At 42.1% G+C, this 21,880-nt stretch overlaps 1 protein-coding gene across 1 annotated transcript in view; it reads right to left on the reverse strand.

Annotated features, from left to right (window-relative positions):
* Positions 1 to 16,280, reverse strand: part of LOC124805462 (zinc finger protein 628-like) — a 64,304-nt gene extending 48,024 nt beyond the window's left edge. The window contains exons 1-2 of the mRNA XM_047266026.1: positions 16,155 to 16,280; positions 11,550 to 12,122 (exon numbers count right to left, since the gene is read on the reverse strand). Coding sequence (XP_047121982.1) covers positions 11,550 to 12,122; positions 16,155 to 16,280 — 699 coding nt within the window. The remainder of the gene's footprint in view (positions 1 to 11,549; positions 12,123 to 16,154) is intronic.
* Positions 16,281 to 21,880: the final 5,600 nt, after the last annotated feature.

The following is a 21,880-nucleotide window of genomic DNA, read 5'->3' on the forward strand; positions in this document are numbered from 1 at the left end:
GACTCAATCCTTTCCCCTCTCCTCTATCTCCTGCATACTGCAGATATGCCCAACGTCCCCCACCCGTTCACTTCCTCCAATCTGTGATGACACCACCTTCCTGGTCCTCTGTCCTATTCTTCAACGGTCCCACTGTACCGGAAAGGTGCTACCAGTGGCTCCTTCGCATCAGCCCTTCCAAGACCCTGGCGATCGTCATAGGTCTTACCACCCTTTGCTTCCAGCTACATGACTGTCACCTCACCTAGACCACCCATCTCCTTACGATCCAACACAAAGCCCAAAACAGACTCTGCCTCCTGGAACTCCTGTCGAGCTGCACACGGGGACTGCATCTTTCCACCATCCATCACATGTACAAACCTTTGATCCATTCCATACTTTGTTGTGCCTGCGTCACCTTGATTTCCACCCCACCCTGATTCTATGAAGCCCTCTAAATCCTCAAACACCATGCACTCTACCTCACTTCCCATATCTGCCCCCATTCCCACATGCAGCCTCTATGACCTCGCCCCTTCCCAACTCTTCTCCTTTTTCTCAAACACATCCACACCCTGTGTGTCATCTGCAGACTCGATTCCCCCCAATCCACTGCTGTTTCCTATCCTCTCTACCCCCAGCCAACTGCCACACCTTTACCATCATGTCCCGCCGTCTCTCCATCTCCAGTCCTCCACCTCCTTTACCAGTGAACCTCCCAGCGCCTACCACTTGCAGATGAGGAGCTTCGCCCTGATATCTCCACTCCTACCATCTCTCGCACTACTGTTCCCACCCCTCCTCAGGGCTTCCTCTCCCCTCCTTTTTCATTTCCCTGAGTTGTTTTTCCCTCCCTCCTGCGCTCCCTCCATTTCCAGTGTACCCTTTCCATGCCTCTACCCTCCTTCCTGACTTGTCTTCTCTCTCCCTTTCTCACCCCGCCCATCTACTGCCCCTTAGTGAGCCCCCTTTCTTTTCATTGCACCCTCTCCAGCCCTCTCTATCTGTCCTCTTCTCGCCCCTCTTTTTCCTCCTTTCAGGTCTCCCCTCCTTCAGCAGGTCCCTCCCAGCAGTTTTTACTCGTCATCGTGTGTGCCCCATCTCGTACAGTGGTTATTAAAGTGTTGTCGATCTGCTGTGTTTTAATTATCAGACCATCCTTTAACCTGTGCGGGTGACTTCAGTGTATCTTACGTGCTACGCACAGCGCCAACTGTGTTTTTTATCTTTATGTGGACTTTTTTAATTGTCCCTCAATGAACGTCTCTGAGTCAGTGTATATTTTAACCGCCACGTACCCCTTTCTATTGCCTTTAATGTGTATAGTTTCATCTTTTTACTTGTACTGTCACTTGGCTGAAGAGCAGCTGATTGTGCCGCTGCTAGCCCTCCTCTGCCCATATGGGACAGGGGAATGAACTCACGATGAACAACAAGAATTATAGCAGCACTGGAACAGTGGTTTGCTATCCTAAAGTTATTGCCCATCCTTAAGTCCCTCCCATCAGCTGTTTACTTGTATATTGGCAAGGGGTTACTCTTCTTCGGTTCTGTGATTCTTTGCTGTCTTATTATTATTATTAATATTTTTTATTACCACTCATCCCTTCAACATACGACTGTTGGCTAGACTAATAGCGGAAATATACTCTCTACATCCAGCAGTTATTGATGAGACTCGCTAAAGCTATTCTCTAGTGCTTGATCAATGGCAACTGCATTTACCCAACTCCCATGCTTCACAGACAGAGGAAAAGTTTTTAGTTTTCCCACATATTTTATAATTTACCGCCAAGATGGGTGCAGCGGGAGGTGAATACACAGGATAACCAAAAAAATAAATTAAAAGAGAAACTACCTTAGGTCTTTCCAGTCCAACAGCTCAGCGCATACTGAGCCTTTTCCTATAATTTCCAAATGGGATGGAATGTGAAGCTTTTCCCGCCAATTTCTAGGTGAGGGAGCGGAGGAAACTTTTTTCAGCGCTCTCTGTTGGCGGTACTGTGAACTACACCACACCTACTGGAAAATTTTATGATGCATTTTCCAATATTATAACACCTGAACATATAAAAATTATGAAATAAGATCTGTAGCGGAATAACTACATAATTGGGATATGTAGCGGTTAGACAGGGTAATATTTGCACCGTCTTGAGTTTTTCTCACCAATTTCAAGATGTATTGGACAATTTTTCCAACAATATGACACACAAAATAAAGAAAATAAAATACCCTAGGTCTTTCCACATTAACAGTTCAGGACAGATTGATCGACTATTCCAGCTAACTTCCAAGTGGAAGAGAGGAGAGGATTTGATTTGAGTTGGGGGGGGGGGGGGGGGGGGAGAAGATGACCTCATCAGTGCGACCTTACTATATCTATCCGAGAGGGCAGACGTGTTGGGATGGTCCACCATCTTCAATAAATTTGGTAACAATGCAGACTGTCCATTTACTCCGCTACTGACTGTTGCTTTCAACTGTGTCCCTCTATCATTGGTGATCTGCTACACTATCGACAGAAGCGTGACACCTGACAGCTGTAAGATGGTGGCCCCGAAACAGACGTTAGAATAAAAATTATTGCGTCATGGGGATGCTTATGACGATATCTTGGCATTATTATAAAAGAGACGGTAAATAGTGGGCCTACGAACTCTGTACAAAATTTCAGTGGTACACCGTAAATCATAGGAAGAGGCAGTATCCGAATTATGACATGAACGTTGAAGATTAAGTATGGCCCTGTCTGTCACTAGTGGACAAAATTAACCTGATAACGGGGAGAACATTTTCCTGGAGCCTGTGATGGACATTATTAAGCAGAAAACGTGACGACTTACGTGTCACACGTTCCTGTTGTCAGAAACTGCATACCGACACACTGCTGTCATTTGCTCTATGGTGGACGAAGAGAATCAGGTCGTGGACATGGCATAAAGTTAAACGAGAGAGACCGAACTGATTGATCTCATCGCAGATCGAAGGCCTATTTACACCGAGATGCTGTCGCAAAATCTTCTCAATTGCTTCTGCACGTTGCCTAATTAAGCAACTGCGTCTCAGTTGCCGCAATATCTCGCCCCATTACGTAGTCCAAGAGGACAGTGAACTGTGAAGGATGAATGTAGTTCGGTATAGGCTTCGTATGAACACTAGTGTATCTTACTAGCAATTCGTGGAAGTCTGTGCATCAGCTTTATTATCTTAGGATGCGTATATTTGTAACTGTGTCCTTTTTATTGACCCACGTGACAAGTGTGCTTTCTTTTCAGTTATATTTTGCGTCGTGTACGTAATTTTGATCTAGTTTGGTAATAGATGGCCAAGGTTGGCTAGACTTCCTTGTCCCGGTGTAGTGGAAAGCCCTCTGCTTCAGATTGGTTTATCTGAGCGAAGTAGTGGAGCCTGGGGGAAGAAAGATGCTGGCAGCAGAGTATGTAACAGTTCTGCCGACAGACTCTGAAGCGTGGTATGCTGTTTGCCATAAGCAGGGTGCAGGTTTCTTAGCGCCGCTGTTTGTTTTCCTGCAGGCTACGCTTGACAATGGTTAGCATTTCGCACGGAGTGTATGGGAGACACACTGGCTTGCCGCAAGTGATATGTGTATAACATGTCTCCAGAGGACAGATGCGTGAAGTGAATGCAGCTGTCTTGTTGATGGAATATTTGCTGTAGGTACTGCCGCTCAGTAGCATCCATTTCTTGCTACTGATCTCGCTGATTAAATTTGGTGTTCTTTGCTGTGCAGTTTTCTTTTAGACACTTGATGGCTGCTCAGATCATATTCGTTACATGCTGTTGTGTAAAGACGACGGTACTATATAAGCAGCTAGTTCAGATCCAGTGGTTGAAACAGTTATTAATACACTGGTATTAGGTCATGGCAGTGGCCTTAATGATTAAAATTGGAACAATAACAGTGCTCGTGGGTTCAAGGCCATTGTTTATGCAAATGTATAACACTCAGCTTTTTCGGGTCTTACACCCGAAATTGGATTGTATTTCTGTGGACTGACATAGACTGACACTGCATTCTAATGGAAGTGTTAATGATCAAGCAGTGGCTGGGACACGACCAGGCATTTATAAAAAAAAAAGGGAGTTTATGATCCATCTCAAATTATATACTACTTGGTGTACATTAACATCGAGTGCTACAGATTGCTATGTTTATATTGGTCTTGTAAGTCAGTGTGAGAGAGGTAGTTCTTTCCTATTTACATAAATACCTTTGAAATTTATTGTAGGATAGTGTTTTGGTTGCTTTATTAAATTGTGAAGTTAATTGATTTCAATGAGAGGTTGATGATAACTGTAACAAGGTTTGTTTTAGAACTAATGCATTTGTTTTTAAATCTGCCATAAAATTATTGTTGTTTCAATGTTTAATACTGTTGAAATACTGTTACCTATATAAAAAGAAAATTTTGTGCCGAGATCAGCGACTGAGCCTTTATGCAAATTTGGTCTTTAAAATTATATATTTAATAAATGCAAATGTAATCCAGACTCAGTCAACAGTCAAACCCTCTCCCACTGTGGCGCTGCTACTTGTACATTGTTATGATTTTTTAGGGAGATCACTCAACAGCCTTTGTGTGGCTAGCCCATTTGACTTCTATTAGATGATCATTTCGTTAATCGTTTGTAATAAATTATGATATGTGGCGTTAGATATCACTGTCATTTTATACGTTCCAGGCTAGTACTTGAGTATGAATTGCTTTCCTAATTAATTTCGTTCGTAAGGTACAATGAATTGACATCATTTGCGTTTACAACATGAAAATCATTTCCATTATACTTTTTTATTACATCACACTAAGTATTCGTAAATGTTTAAAATTTATTGTCCTCTCACATTATGACATCTAATCAGTTTTGTTTCAATTTTCTGGTATACAATTGTGACTGCATATTTGTATAAATTCAGCTCTATTTTTGAGCATTTCTGTCGGTCTTGACTCCTTGGAGTTGTTACTCCACGATAGAGATTTTCCATTATTCAATTGTTTTCTATGTAGCGGTGGAGACATTCATGCTGTTTCACAATTGTCTGTGTTTTGATATGACTTTTACATGCATTTGTAGCTATTGCTCATTGCTTTTTCGCATATTTAATACACTTTTCTTTTGAAGTTTTCGTTTTTTAATATGATTGTTGTATTGCAATTTCCTTGTAGTAATATCTGGTAACTTATGTATTGTCTCTTGACTCCATTAGACCTTTTCTGGGCTAGTTCTATAAGCTTCTTGAACTTAAAGATACTGAGTGCACATTGTAAACTTTGATAATGTGAACACTTTTACTTACGTCTTTGATGTATAATTTCTCAACAAACTGGAGATTTGTGTCTACTGTAACATTTCTTATAACCTAGGGGGCACTGTGACAGAAAGAGACATAATTTTCTTTAGAAAATATTTGGAATCAATATTTTACTGCGAGGATAGTCCCGAAAGTTTTCCTTTCTTGTGAATTTGGTTTGATAAACAAAATCCGCCAGAACACTCTTATCTATTTTTCTGCATTTTTTTACTTTATTTGTTTCTCTATTAGCTACTTGTTTGCGAAGGTAGTTAACACTGTCAGAAGGAACAGTGTTATGCTACGCTTCAATTTGTCATGATAAATCCACCCTTACACCTTTCCCAAGGCAGATGATATGGCAACTCATTCTCATAATGGCTAACGAAGAGAAAAATTAATAATGTTAACGTAGATAGACGCAAGGGCATGTCACACTATTGCACATAGTGTGAGAGATCCCCTTCCTGTGGTGCTACATCGTTTGAGGTTAATTTATTCCATTCATTTCAATGAACTCGTTAGCAGATATAGGGTAGTGTAGAAGTAATTGCAATCAGACTAGCAGCTAGTTCTGTTATTACCATCAGTACTTAGTTATATGCTCCTCATAACGTGGCAAGGAATATCTGTCAAATTCTATTAAAATATTATTATTTCCCGCCTGGAGTAATGTTCGCGAAATAGGAATCTCACTTGACTCTCGTACTTCCTGTTCCTCACATAAAGAGGGTCCCTCGATAAGGTTTCAAGTGAAGAAGGAATACGACGCGCTAAATGCTGGTCCGGAATGCGCTGGAAGATCAGACTTCTGTCAGATGATGGGAGCGCCTGCAGACGATAAGGAGGTGCCTGCAGCGGTAGTCTGGTAAGACAGTTCAGGGGTAGGCACAAGCGCTACTTCTTGTCTCATAGGTTAACATAGCAGCTAAGGCTCTGATTGTCTGGTAATACTAACGAGTAGATTTTAGACGATTCGTAACAGAACAGGGAAGGATTCGAGTGAAATATTTTCGTAAGTACGATAGGTCAAAAATAACCTCGCACCATGACTGCCTGCTTCTGGTTTTGACACAATCTTTTCTTTCATAGGATATCAGTAATTTAGGAATGTTAAGAGACCGACTTTTGCAGTGAGCAGAGGGAGAGATGTGCAGTACTCCGCGCAATTCGGTGTATGATTCTGGCACTGTCAAGAACGGTTAGTGTTCCCGTTTCGATGTTTAAATTTATCTGAATCCGGCATCGTGTTAATTTTAGGATGCTCACGTTAACGAAAGAAATTTCTTATAGCCATGGTCATGATTCTTACTTTTATATTTATAATCGTTTCTCGATTCGAAATTGGATTCTTATCAGTCTTGCTCCTTATATTGCCAATTGCACGTATTAGTTTCTGTGCGTGTTCGCATAGTACTTATTCTTGTATCATACGTAACGTAATTATTTCTGATAAGTCGTTTAAAGTTGACTGTGCTGCGATCGTTGACGTAAATTTTTCTTACACTTATTTTGCAGTAACTTTCGGGACAATCATGTTTGATTAAATGTGAGTAAAACGGTTAATGTTTCATGTGTACTTCATTATTTTTTAATGTAGATGTTCGCTAGCGTTTAGCTTTTTCCATTCTGTGTGGATTATTGTAAATAAATGTGCATACTGATATTTTTTTTGATAGTTTCGTTGTGCAAATCTTTCGCCTACTGACAGCGTTCTACCAAGACACCTTAATTTTCTATAGTCGCCCCTTTCACGGAACTCTTTCAGCTATTCTAAAATAAAGCTACAGAAACTTCTTCACAGTAGCAACATGGAAAAACATCACATTAAATCTTCAAATGAACGCTCTCTATGAAGCATATCTCGGGCTTCAGGGACATGAGAGAGGTTTGTTCGAAAAGGTTTAACTGAATCTAAAATTTAAGTTCCACGAAATTTTCTATTATAGACCCATAATAACATTGTTACATAAAAATGTTGAAATGTTCAATCTACGGTTAGCAAAGAATGGGCTAAAATGCAGAGTACCAGTACCCAAAGATGTCAAAGGAGGCAGTACTACTCCTTTCTTCTTCGATATATTTGCAGGACTACAAGGCATGTCTTTGATCTAAATAAATACACTGTTTGAAAATTATACCTTGATATTTAGCTCATCCTGTTCCTTTTCTTTTATAGAAACACGGTATTACCACCGCATTTTCCAACTCCTCATTCCTAGCTGTGTTGGTCCCTATCTTTCTAATGGCTATTTCACAATCGGTAACAAATCCGGCTCTCGTATCGTCACGCAACGGATCACACTGTCGACCCATCGGAGACAGAGGAGTTCAATCGACACCAGTGGCGAACCATTGATTACAGAGTTTGGATAGTGGTAATACTCAATCAGCTACATAAAGTGAATATAAAGTTAGCGGACAAAGTACAAAACAGTTCACATCAACGTCCGAAAATGGACGCTGGGTCAGTAATATTCTAAACAGTACTGGTACATTACATTACACATTATGTGGTATAAATTTCTTATTTAATTAATGCATATCTGACAATGTCTGTAGGAATTATCGCCAGTAGTTATTTCACCACAAGAGTAACTTGATAGCTAGTTGTTGCAACAGACCGACATCTCTGAGAAAAACACCTCGTCAACACTTTTCGCTTATGAAGCGAGATGCCAACATAAGCTAACTCAGTCGACATCTGTTGGCCACAGAAGATCACTGGAACGATTGAATCGTCGTATTATCAACGGTTTAGCATCTGTGTATAGTCATGGTTCTTTGATGACCACTTACTTTGCCACACACGACAAGGAATGTGGTTGATGCATAATGGCTGATAGCTTAAACTGCCAATGAATTTTACTTGTGAGGCCTCTGAAACATTTTCTATTTGCTGAACCAGTGGCTGGTATGCAGGTCCTTGTTGCGAACTAGGTAGATGGGAACTTCAGTCATACAGCTTATGTTGAAGAAGAGAACCGCATCTGTCACTCATCAAGACGTATAATGTACGCCTATGTACAAATCGAAAGGTTTTAGAGCATACAAAACCTTTTTTAAAACCCTCTGACATATGAAACAAAACAACAACAAATGCTATCATTAAAAAATAAAATCTATCCTATATTTCACCATGTGACAAACGAGAAAAGAAGGAGCCCCCAAATAAAATATCAGCAAACAGAACGGAATCTGCGAGGGAGCTTATAAGATCATTCCACATCTACACATTATAGCAGAACAAATTCCCCAAACTGAAGTACTAAAATTCAAAGGTAAGTGTGACAGTAATGTATCACATGTGCGAAACATTTTGCAAGAAGATAATGAAGTTGAAAGGTACAAGATACAGTGTTTATAGATATGTTTTCAAGACAGGTTTTAATTTAAGTTTCCACAGGTCTCATACCTGTGTAACTTCTGACAGGTTGCAAGTTAAAATTACGCATGGTGCGCCTGATAAAAAAATGCGGCCGAAGTTGAAAAACAAGTTCATCTAAGAGAAGCAGAGGCATGAAAACAATCCAAATGAAAATGCAAGGAACTGAAGGAGGACAACCACGCTGCAATATGCTTGATCTACAAAAGATGATACCGAAACCATTTGTAACAAACTCAAAAGGCTATTATCTGTCATAGCTATGGACATACAGCTTCAATATTCACAATATTACCAGTGGTACTGCCTATATGTTTGTGGGGCATGAAGAACAGGCACATAGGGGTTGCCAGGAGAGAACATCTTGCTTTTCGAGGTATATTCAGAGTCTTCCTCATACTGTAAAGCACATCTCAAACTTCAGTGAGAGGGCAGAACAAAAGCCGTTTAATAATAAAATGTTGGTGTTAAATTGTTAAGAACACCCAAATCAAAACTGTTTAAAAATTTCCTAGTTTCTCGACATTCATACAATGAATGTGATCAGTACTTTGGGATCATTGAATTTTAAAAAAAGAACCAACTTGACTTTCCTTACCATAAGACTGGATGAATCTGGCTGCCGAAAATTTTTTGTTATTAAGATGTAGTATGAAGACTTCGCTGATCCCTAGTCAATAAACCAGTACTACTAGAGGACTGTGCCAGGGATACGAGGAATGCTGGTACTTCATTATGAAAAGAAAAACCCAATTGTTTTTTGTTATAAACAGCAACTTTTAAAAGTATTCTGCCTCACCAGGAACTTTCAGTGAGTAAACAACGAACAGGTAAAATGCTAGCCAGAGCCAAAACACAAAAAATAGGAAGACCTCATGGACCTTCCGCAGTTTGTACCACCGATACACCGCCAATTTTATCCCCAGCCAAAACCACAGAATGATCAATGAACGATCATTCCTTGGTACTCATGCAGGTAATGATGTCGCTGCTGACTTGGGTAACAACATCTATGACACAAATGACGATTTTTATAGAATTGAAAAATGTTAGCTTCAGATTTTTTCTTTTGTAAATAAGTAAGTAAAATTCGATGTGGTGCTCTACGTTTTGATATGAATTAAGTCTGTTAAATACATTACATACTATGAGCAATATCTGTTTATTTTAAGTATTAAAGAGGTATACGTGCCTATTTACCACTTTTATACATATCAAACACAAAACGGCTGCTTCCCCTACTTATTATGATTGGTAATAAAAAGCTAAGGACCCTAGTGATCGTCTGATATGGCTGAAATGGTGAAACTCTAATTTTCACCGTTACCAAACTGTCAACTGCGACTTGAGTTTCTCGAAATTATGATTTCGTTATTTAGACCCCTTCTGTCGTCCTCATTGATTTTCTTTTGAATAGGTGCTGCGCCCAAAGAGATTACTATCTGCGTAAAATCCGACAAATGGAGCGAAGAGTATGGAATGTATGAAAAGAATGGAATGTATGAAAATAATGGAATGTATGAAAATGAGCATCTGAATGACTCAAGGACTAACTGATGGATAAAATGGTGTATGATAGAGGCATAAACAACGTGCTACTCCTAGTGATTAAAACTGAGATTCACCAGGAGCGTGTAGGAGCTGATGTGTGAGCTATAAATGACAGAGGATGGTGACATTTTACTGAATTACCGCTAGGAATTATTAATTACTAAGGAATACTTTTGTGGATCTATACCACATACGTTTTTCTTATGTACAATTTCTGTTTAATAAACGATTGCGCTCATACAACAATATATCAGATGTTGCGATCGGTTATGAATGAAAATCGGCGATTGTGAGTAAATCTAAAATTTTGGAACTCTTTTAATTCGGCACACGCTGAGCTCCGTCCGAGATTTCGCAAGACTTGTCGTGAGATTAGATGCACTTATCACGACGCTACTAATCTCATGACAGTCAAAAAGTAATTGAACTTTGGACTCCAGCCAATGATCCACACTACAATAGAGCTGTGGGATAACAAAGTTATGTATGCAGCTATCATTACTGTAAATATTGTAAATAAATATATTCACGTTTTTAACATTTAATAAATGTTGATGTATTTCTACCAACTCGTTCACCCACAGACACAACGTATCCCACCTGGCTATTCCTTCCTATACTGCTCCGAATTTTTTGGTATGTTTCTGAAAATCCGTTTGACTCAAATTAATTTATAGCCCGAAAGTGTCATAATCATTTTATTGTATATTCGCGTTAAATCAACAAAGGATCCACGCGATCTTAGAAAAGCTACGGAGGCAGAGGCTCCATCATCACTCGCTGTCTTCGTATATGACGATTTAGGAGGAGAGACTTCGTTGCAAATACCTTTGGGCGTAGAAAAACATTAACAGCAAAGTCGACGTAGTTGTGTTTGCGTAACAGGAAACAATAGGACGTTTAAAGAAATCGATGTCTTACGTCGGGAAAAATCAGAAGCATATCTGAAGGAGAAATTAACTACGCAGCTGATATATGTATTTTATGATAGAGCCAAGGAGTTTAAAAAGAGATTTCATAATTCACAACTTTCAAGATATCTTGTAACTAGCGAAATGAATCAGTAATAAACACTTCTACGACATGCAGCATATCAGTTCTATTAGTAGTAACCGCCCAAAATTATGAAAATTTTACAGGCTTCCGGTGTTAAGTGTATGCAGAAAATTTTATACGTACGTTATTCATGCAAATTTGTCAACCAAGTAAAGCTAAGTAGTGGGAGTCGATTAGTGAGGAAGTAAATAAATATAAAAGAAAAAGCAATTACAGTTACAAGCCCTTATGACAGATACCAGCAATATGTCGAAGACACACCTTGAGAGCCGTCTTGGTGCCGAAGAACTTGCCACAGTCTTCACACTTGTGTTTCGTCTGCAGGCCGGTGGCTGCAGCAGAGACTAAAGTTCGATTTGCTGGCAGTTCTTCAGGTTTCAGTGAAGTTTCTGGCACGTCTGGAGGCTGCTGCTGGCGAGGGCGAGGAGGTTGCAACAGTGGTGGCTGTGGCTGCTGCAGTTCCTGGAAGTGCGTTGGAAGCTTTGATGGTGATACTGGGTGTGACGGTGGCGTCGGGAGCGGTGGTGATGGCAGGAGAGGCGGTATCGCGCGAGTAGGATGGCGGATCTGGTGTGGAGAAACACTAAGAGGTGGTGGAGGAGGCGGCTTATGCTGAACTGCGTCAACGCACTGGCGCTGCTGCAGAGTTTGAGGTGACGTCAAGGCCTTCGGCTCGCAGCGTTGGCCGGAACTGGTTCTGCTGCTGCTGTTGATGTTGGTTTTTGGGCACATCGCCTTGTCTGCAAGTCCTATGCCCAACAACCGCTTCAGGCGAAGGCTGTCCTCCTCCTGCACTGGCTGCCATGTTGGCGGTGCCCCAGAGCCTTCACCCTGCTGTGCATGGAAAGTCTTACATGAGCTGCAGCACAAACAATGGACCTACTATTTAGAGAGAACGAGATTTGCAAAGATTGTTAGTCAGAAGTTGGAACATGTCACTGAAAGTCGGAAACGCTCAGTTTTGAGACTGATCAGTTACAGGTAGGTCTGGTGGAGTAAAGGAGAAGCTAGTGGTTAAATCTGGAAAGTGAGAGGTCGTGGGATCGAATCGTGACTGGACCACAGATCTTTTCGGTGTGCCTTTAACCTAACTTTCGCACCTCAGTGTGAAGATTCGCCAGGAACAACATGTGCTTAGGATTCATGTGGAACTATAGGTATCTTACGCAGAAGTATTATTAGGGTAGGTTGAGGACATGCAACTCACCTAAATGGTGGACAATCAGCGACTTCCACCACCACATTCAGCTACGCGAAGTTATTACGTTATTATACAATCAATATATTATAGTAAAAAGAATGTAGACTAATTTCGAGAATCTGAGGGATAGTTAAAAGCCACGTGAATTCATTGCGTCATAACAACATGCAGTGGACTTTAACTGTGGTAGAACCATGCAGGGACACGTCGCGTTAATGGCAATCCAAAATGAGATCCCTTGACGTGCCTATACCAGTCAAGTGACCAGAGGCCTCGGAACAACAGTTGCCGCCTTGTGTGCGTTGTAGCGGATCAGAGTGGCAACGCAACTGCATTGTTGGGTGACGTTACACGTGGCCGATAATTGGCATACTAGAGGCTGACCACTAGCTGGAATTAAGAGTCTCCTCCAGCTATCATTTGGGGGAGGAAACAGGAAATGTCCTATACAGATGGCAACCTGCAAAGGATTGTGTGCATCTTTCTGGTTTGGCATTATGGGCCTGGCTTCCATATAATGGGTGGTAATGTTTACATACATAGGAATGACCAAACGGCCTGGAACACGAGGACGTCTCGGCTCTGGAATAGGCATTCTGCAACAAATCTTCACATTTTGTGGTTGACTGGAGTCTGTAACGTGACAATAAAGTTCGGAGCGTAATTATATTATACCGATGATCAAACACGTCTGTTAATTTCGTTACCAGTCTAGTTTGTGTCTTTACATCCGATTAAGGATCCAGAAACTTCGCTGTCATAGATCTTGTTTATGAGCTGCAATTTATTTTACATGTTTTATAAAACTATAAGCGACAGGAAGAGACGAAATACGAAGTGAACTGCTTCGAGGAGTTACAAGGATATTGTGGACAAAATTGAAAATGAACGGCTAATAAGATATGGGCGTCTTAGAGAAATGCCAGAGGAAAGATTCCCCTTGTAAAATATGGCACTGGAGACCTCTACGACAAAGAAAATGAGGAAGACCCAGCCTACATTGGAACGATGGAGTGAAGGTGTGCGATTCAGGACAAGGCCATTAATGAAGAGGACTGGGAAAATAGAAGATGGAAACTTGGATGAGAGAGACGCCATATTGCGTAGAAAACTCGCAGAAAGAAGAAGATTAAACTGTATCTAATGAAGTCTGCCCCGTTTTCTCAGCGTACACTTAAGTTTCCTTTGCATTTTCCAGTGCTCCCGACAACCGACTTAGAGCAAGATGGTTATTTTTGTATCTGTCGCTCCAATAGCAGCCATTCAGATTACAATTATACCTGATTTATCCTCACATGCTTCTCTAATCCCACGTACAGCGACAGTCAGCGTCCCAAAACGAAGTGAAGTTACCTACGAGATGGAACATAAGCATAGTTGGATACGAATGGAGGAGAAAATCGGCATGTCAGCACGTACCATAACGTTATTGTAGAAATCAGGAGGAAATCTACGTCATGATGCCGAGATGGGGATATGAAGTGAATACGGGTACCATATCGTAACGACCGCAGCTGTTCATAGACATTTAGAGGGATTTCTCAGAGAAGCCCGCCTTTTTATATACAAGACGACCAAATAATGAAGTTCTGAGCAAAGATGATTCAGTGTCAATAAGATATTGTTATGTAACCAAGAGCTTGAAATGAAGTGCCATAAAACAAAATGAATACATTCCAGGTAAGGAAAAAAAGAAAAATCCTAACAATCGCCATCCAAATGACAGTCCGGGCTCTGAATCACCTACCTCAATTCCTGGACGGCTTTCTATTATTTAGACTGTCACCAGGGCGTACATAGAGCGCTATTCACACTTCGAAAAACTAGAAGTTGAGTACGAAGGTTCTTCCTTACTAAGCATACGGCAGACAGCCTACAACCTTACAGTTGTGTTGTGTAGGTATGCAGAGCAGAAACTTTTCTCGAGCCAGCCACAGGATGTGCAGTAGGAATGACTGCAGCCCTCTGCAGCCTTCCTGATAGAGAATGAGAGAGAATACCAGTAAAGTATAATCTGTATTCCCAATGGTAGATTCAAACTGTACTCAAATTTACGAATCGTTTTATATATCTCATGTGTCACTCCGAATAATATTCCGAAAGTCGGTGAAATTAATCGTTTATGTAGTGGTAAAAAACTTATTTGCTCCAGCATTCAAATAATCCTGTAGGCTTTCCTACAAACAGAACTGTTGTCTCGTTGGAGCGGAGGAGTTTTCCGAGTCTTGGTTTAATTATTCATTATAACTCTCAAAATGGTAAACCAGCATAAAGCCTGGTCGAACCGTTGCTTTAAATTTCTTTGCCACGGCTTCCTCAGACTAGGCTGTTCCGCCCTTTTCCTGAGTTGCCGCCCACTCCAGAAACCCCAGCCTCTGAACCGTGAGACCACGCCATACTTATCGGAGCAAATCTCAGTTTTCGCCGTGTTTGGACGCCTTGTTCCGGTGGCGGAGGCGTAGTGAGTTGCAGTGCCCTAAGTAACTGAAATGTGGAGAGAGGTCTTCTCAGCCTCAGTTATTTGCCGTTCTTTTTTCGGTTCATGGCCTCCAATAGGCGCAGGTGTTGTCGCCATTTATATTTCCTTGTGCCCAGTTACCATTCTTAGTAGCAGCCATGGGTCTCACAGTTTGAGCTACTGCCCTTTCGCATTCACTGTAATGCAACCACTTCTAAATCAGCCGTGAATTCGTAGAAATACAAACCCTTGCAGCTCATTCCACTATTGCGATTATGCTAATTTTCTTTCGTGATGGGAATTTGTACTGCCCCTGCCTGAGCTTAAACCTCATCAATTCTCGTGGGTATGATAATTTTGACGATTTAAGCTTTGTACTCTGATCAAAGAGTGGACGAGTTATCAAAACACTCATTTATGATGCTATTACTTGATCTTTAGATTTCTCCTGCAGTAAGATTTTTCAAGCTGGGTCGGTATTATATGTGGATACGTCATGGCGAAACTACTAGAGGTTACCTCGAGTTGTCTTTTTTTTACGTTATATGTAAGTTTTATCAGATTTGTCAGACAGGTGGTCTGTTGAATTGCCTCCTAAAATTCTTTCATTTAGCTATCAGAAAGCCATACTAGATGATATGGGGTCAGATGCTGATCGCAGGTGGAGCAATATTCAATTAACAGGTAACGCTAAGCATACTCGTTACTTGGGAGTCAGGAGTCAGGCAGTTTTTCATCAGTTCTTCTGTCACTGTCGCCACATTCTTTTGTCAGAAATGAGCACCATCAAAAAATGTGGTGGCTGTGAGAAGACCACGATTAACGAGGTTTCTGTAATTGTAGATTTCGACTGATGAGATTTGCCAGTGTTTCTATTTACACCCAGTATTTGAATTAGACCCTCTTGGCCGAGTGATCGCGGTGATATGAGTGATACCTGTTTCCTGCTGAATCGTACTACAGATGGCAACCAGAATTTCATTTTAATTTCTCAGAAAGTGTGCCTTTGTTGCCAGATGCAAGGTCTGAGAGACCAGGAAGATAGCTACAGCGACAAGTGCGACGACCCTTCCTATCCACCCACATGTGAGGAAAGCCAGGCCTTTGCAGTTGCCAGTGCCAATAACTCAATAATTATTCGGGAGAGACGCATCCCCCCCCCCCCCCCCACGCTGTTTCGACGACCATAGGACGGCTGACCGCTGACCATGCAGCCGCCAACAGTCAAGAGCGTGCAGACCAATAGCGAGGCGACCACTCCCAACTCTGTCACAGCCCATGCCAGCACCACCATCTCTGCTACCGCGGGTGCAGCCACAACACCACAGTCCATGACACCTCCACCGCCGCCACCTCTGCGGTTGCCGTCAAGTACGCCACCACAGTAGACGAGTCACTGCTTGCTCCCAGCTTCGGATGCTACACACAGTCCTCAACACCGCCAGATGTACATAAAAATAAACGTCAAGTATCACTCCGTAAGCAGGTTTTGTCAGAGCTGATGTGTGTTTAGGCAGCTGATGATAGTCATACAGTGTACAAATTAAATTTGAGACTGGATCATCATGTCAAAGACTTAAAAAGTTCTTCTAATTTGTTCGTGATTCTCCTCTAGAATCATCATGACAAGGTTTCAGGGTTAGGTAATCGACAATTTTCTCAGGGAAAAAGATGGCTCGTTAGCTAAAATTGACAAACAGTTTTTGATGTCGAGAGCAAGTCTGCTGAAGTAGATCGGCAAGTTCTTAATATCTACAACAGTTAGTTGTCCAGTAGGCAACTTAGGGGTCGCTGAGTAGGCAGTGAGTTTGGATCACACAGTGGTTTAGTGTGATATTCAAACAAGGGTTTTGATATCAGAGGGAAACGTTGGAGTACTTATAATGGGAACAGCAGAACAAGTTTCTGTACATTATGAGGTGCACGAGAAAGAATTATTAGAAAGTAACTTAGAAAATAGACAATAAGCTCGTATGTAAGGAGCTGAGTACTACGGCAGGCGGCAAATGTCGGAATTTGTTGTGATCTCACCTGCGAAGACATTTTCTCAGATATTCTCCTCTAGCCAGGGAGACCACAGCTTGCGCCAGTAAGGAAACAGAAGGCATAGTGTTAGAACTCATATCCCTCACTCTTAATACCCTGTCAGCCTTTGTAACTAGCGGTGAGCCGGCCACTCTGCCACTGTTATACCTGCAAGAACAGCTGTCCGTAATATTGTAAACATTGAGTGTGGGGACTGCGAGGACTGGCTCATTTACATTAACCAAAAGATCCATTCTGCTGCCCACCGGCTCTAACATGCAATGCTCTGAGTGCGGAGATATGCCACCCTTCAGTGAGAGTGGTTAACCTCATCTGCGGTATGAGCACACCCAGATAACCCTACCTAACTGGCAGGTATTTAGTGGGATTGCCTAGCATATCCATTCTACTGACTTCTTGCAGAACTTTCGGGACTGCTATGATACCAGGCGAGTGAGTCCTAAACAACAAATGAATGTTTCCAGTCATCACTGGCTTTTAAAGTGGACTTGTGGTGGCAAATCACAGGGTGGTACTGCCCTGACTTTACTTATAGACCTGCGAATTCCCTGCCCAGCACTCGAACCATGCCAGATGGCAGATACTAAGACACTCAGTGTTGATCAGGCCCTGTGTACAGTTCGTGTGGAGCAGCTTTGTGTGAATTCTTACTATGTGTAATGTTAGCACGAAGTCACCTAGATCCACCATGGAAGCCGAGGAGTTGACACCACTGAAATATCTGTACATACTCGAGTGGGCGAGAAGACAACTACTAAACGACATCCATCGTAAGACAGGACAGTCGTGAAAAGTACCTGCTGTATTAGATGACTTTTAGGAGGATGGAAACTGTCACCACGCCAGCATCGGTGATCAGAACCGCGATGGAAGAAAACCACAACGTTAAGGAGGGCAGCTCTGGGCAAACGACTAATCTAATTGAGAGAAATATAGGAGGGTACTACCAGCAGAATCCACAAGGAGATAGGAATGTCATATCTCGCCAAGTGGAAGTACGATGGTGAGGAAGCGCAAGTGAAGCCACTGGTAGCGTGATCCTCCACAAAATGTAAGACATAAGTTCCCCTTACGGAACCAGCTGCAATAGCCATATCCACCACTACAACCATTTGCCGAACAAGTGTTTAACACGCAGCCACAACCCAGTTCAGCAGTACTTTCTTGAGGTACACAAACTCGCCAGAATTCACCGTTCGGCGAAGCCCACTATATGATCTGAACACGTACCACAATTTCAGGAAATAATAAATAAATGGATTCGCAACACGACTAGTTACTCCCCCACAGAACTGCTGTTGGATGACGCACTATCGATGCCACTTAAGACAGCATCACAACTATCCGCTCGACCTGTCGTTGAATGCGCTGAGAAGGATTAGGAGCAATTGAGTTTAAAGTAAGGAACGACACGATCGCACTGCGAAAACGCCCTTAGGAAAGGAAGGGGACCTGATGTCAGTTCGTATCCACCTACGGTTAGATGTAGTAGACAATAAGATATCAAAGTAATTCATGTTATATGATGACGTCTCAAAATGAGAAATGTTCAAAAGTTGGTTCCTTGGTCATATAGAAGACAATAAAAATGTACACAACGTAACACTACACTCGCCTCTGTAAGCTGAACCGTTTGAGATATGAATCTATTCAACAGCACGACCAGGAAAAGGATGTGAAACGGGTAGTGCACAGCCACGCACAGTCAGCTACGCGTACAAACCGACGTAAAATCGGGTCAGGAATGTTATGTGATTCGAGGTAATTGCTTAAAAGAGGGAATTCAAGGCCGGATTAAAAACCGAACAGCCGAACATTAGCGTCTATCGCTGTCTTAGATTCATTCAACGACTCTTAACGTTTGGCACAGTTAAAATAAAAGCATTGTCGAGGAAAGACTACTGGAACAGGAAAGAATTGACCAGTAGAGGTGCATGGTACCATCACCGTATGGTGGTCTGCTGAATATCTGTGTAGAGGTACATTTAGATGTTGAATATGCGGCATGCGCCGGCCGCGGTGGTCTCGCGGTTCTAGGCGCGCAGTCCGGAACCGCGCGACTGCTACGGTCGCAGATTCGAATCCTGCCTCGGGCATGGATATGTGTGATGTCCTTAGGTTAGTTAGGTTTAAGTAGTTCTAAGTTCTAGGGGACTGATGACCACAGCTGTTAAGTCCCATAGTGCTCAGAGCCATTTGAACCATTTTTTATGCGGCATGCGGCTTATTGTCCTGTATGATTACGACTAACATAGGGGTTAATTAATGGGGTCTCCCCCGCCAACAGAAAGAGTAAAAGGAAAGAGAAAATCTCAAGTCAAAATTCAGAAATAAACGGATTTTGTGCTGTTCAAGCATGAAGTGGACTTTAAAGAGAAAAAGAGACTATATGTACGATCGTTATCGTGAACTGAAGTCCTCAGGGCAAGGTACTCTAGACAGAATGAGTGGTGCCACTAATGTAGAAAGGCAACCACTTGAATGTTAACATTTGTTTCGTTGTTTCGTATTAAATCTTAAAGTAACAGTTTAGCGTTAATATTTGTGTTTTGTGCCTTAAGGAGGGTGTAGTTGAAATCGTGGAGAGATGTTCACGCATAGCTGAGCCAACGTATTTGTTCGACATCAACATATGCCGAGAGGCCGACAGTATTGTATCACCTCGAGGTAGAGGTAATATCTTTGCTATTCCATTGCTGGAGCGATGGCAGCTGGCTGTTATGCGGTAACTCCTCAAGGCCCCAGGTCAATGCTAAAGAGCACGTTCAGACAATTGGAACCTCTTCCAGCGTACACTGGGGGCTATCGACGTACAGGGCTGCCAAGCACGCAGCTGACACCACAACGCTTGCTCCATAGCCCGGCTCGAGGGTCAACCCCTCCGCAACTGACTCACCTCGACGCTACTCCGCCCGTAAGTGGAAAAAGTCAGAGTAAGGGTTAGAAATGGAAAATGTACTGGACACAGTCAGTGTTAGTTATGTATATGTTTATCGGTGGCAGCTAAAGTGGCTTGGTCAATCTAGTGCGAGAACTGTTGCTAAACGCGTTTCAGTGAAAATTACTGAAGTCAGTAACGGCCCGTAACCACAATTTCGCTATTATCTCGCAAACGGATCGTTTCCGGACCCATGTCTATTGAAAATTTGTGCTTCTACTATCCCTTACATTCACACTTGTCAGTTTTCGCTATTAATTATATTACGTATTTATATACGTGAAATTTATAGATTTCATGTCCTTCTGTGGCAAGGCTATGCTACATGTCCCGATATGAAATGGAATGATCACATGGGCTCACTCGTAGGTAAGTCAAGTAGCAGACATACGGTTGTTGATAGAAACGCACTCAGATACGTGGCACCCGCACGGGAAGCCGCGCGTGTTAAGACGAGGCTTTCCGCGCAGGGGAGGTATGGTGGCTCCGGTTCGAATCAACCCACCGGAATAACGACAAGGAATCGGTGTGCCGGATAGCCTTGACGCTGTTTTTAGGCGATTTTCCACATCCCATTTGGTGAATACTGGGATGATTGCCATTTTTCGCCTCAGATACAAGCCACGAAATTACGCGCAGACATATTGGGTGCAGTGTTTCTGTCCTGGAAGGAAAGGGGGGGGGCACGGAATAGGAGTGATGACTTTCAATGTTTCGTCTCCTTAAACAACATCTCAGCATCACGATCAGGCTATGTGGGAGATAAATTCCTTGTGCATTCTGTCTTACGATTTTGCTGGAGTGTCTGCGGCCGTATCAAATTCGATTAAAAGTGGATATTGATTGTAGACAAAGAAAGGGGGCAATAATAGTAACATTTTGTTTGACTTACGGGAGAACACCAGGGAAATGTAAAAAGCAACTGAAGATAAACACAAATTATCCCGCTAAAGCAAATTTATAAAATTTTGAGAATGAGTATTAAGTGATGAATACAGATATAAACTTAACCCATCTACGTTCTGCTGTGGACAGTGAATAGAAGATTATACTCATTACAGTATGCACGGGGCCATTCAAAGAATCATTTCTCCCAAGCTTTATACGCAATTACACTGGGAAGAAAACACGTAGTACCATCCTAAGGACCCTCTGCCATGATCTTCAGCTTACTGATTTGTGAAACTAATCAAGCATCGTGTTCTGTACGATTTTCTGTTAGCCCTCCTACTGCCTTTACTTATTTTTACCATTCAGATTCATCCATGTTACATGGGATTTTTCACGCTATGTTACTTCTTGCGTCTATTTGTTCCCTAAATATATACTGGGTGACTGCTTGGTAATGTTGGAAAAGATTGTTGCAGACTTACAGGGATGATAAAGAAGCCTAAATTGTGGTAAGTGGCCATGGTCCAGAAGCCGCTGAGTCGAAAGTCATAAATGAATATCGTTCTGAGAACTCTGACGGTGGAACTTTCCGTATCTAAGGAGGAACCAAAACAACAAAATATTTTCTAGTAAACATGGGCTTAAAATGCGTACCTTGAGGGCAATGAGTGCGTGTTTATTATAAGTTTCATAGCAGCAAAGATGAACAAGTGCTCACAATTCTAAGACATGTACTTTAGAGCCCATATTTACTGCTTATTTTTTTCTTACATAGTCCATATTTTTTTCTTACATAGTCCATACTACCTCCTCTCAGTATGCATACACTCCTGGAAATGGAAAAAAGAACACATTGACACCGGTGTGTCAGACCCACCATACTTGCTCCGGACACTGCGAGAGGGCTGTACAAGCAATGATCACACGCACGGCACAGCGGACAGACCAGGAACCGCGGTGTTGGCCGTCGAATGGCGCTAGCTGCGCAGCATTTGTGCACCGCCGCCGTCAGTGTCAGCCAGTTTGCCGTGGCATACGGAGCTCCATCGCAGTCTTTA

This window comes from Schistocerca piceifrons, chromosome 7 (assembly GCF_021461385.2).
Source record: "Schistocerca piceifrons isolate TAMUIC-IGC-003096 chromosome 7, iqSchPice1.1, whole genome shotgun sequence".
NCBI classification, from domain to species: Eukaryota; Metazoa; Arthropoda; class Insecta; order Orthoptera; family Acrididae; genus Schistocerca; species Schistocerca piceifrons.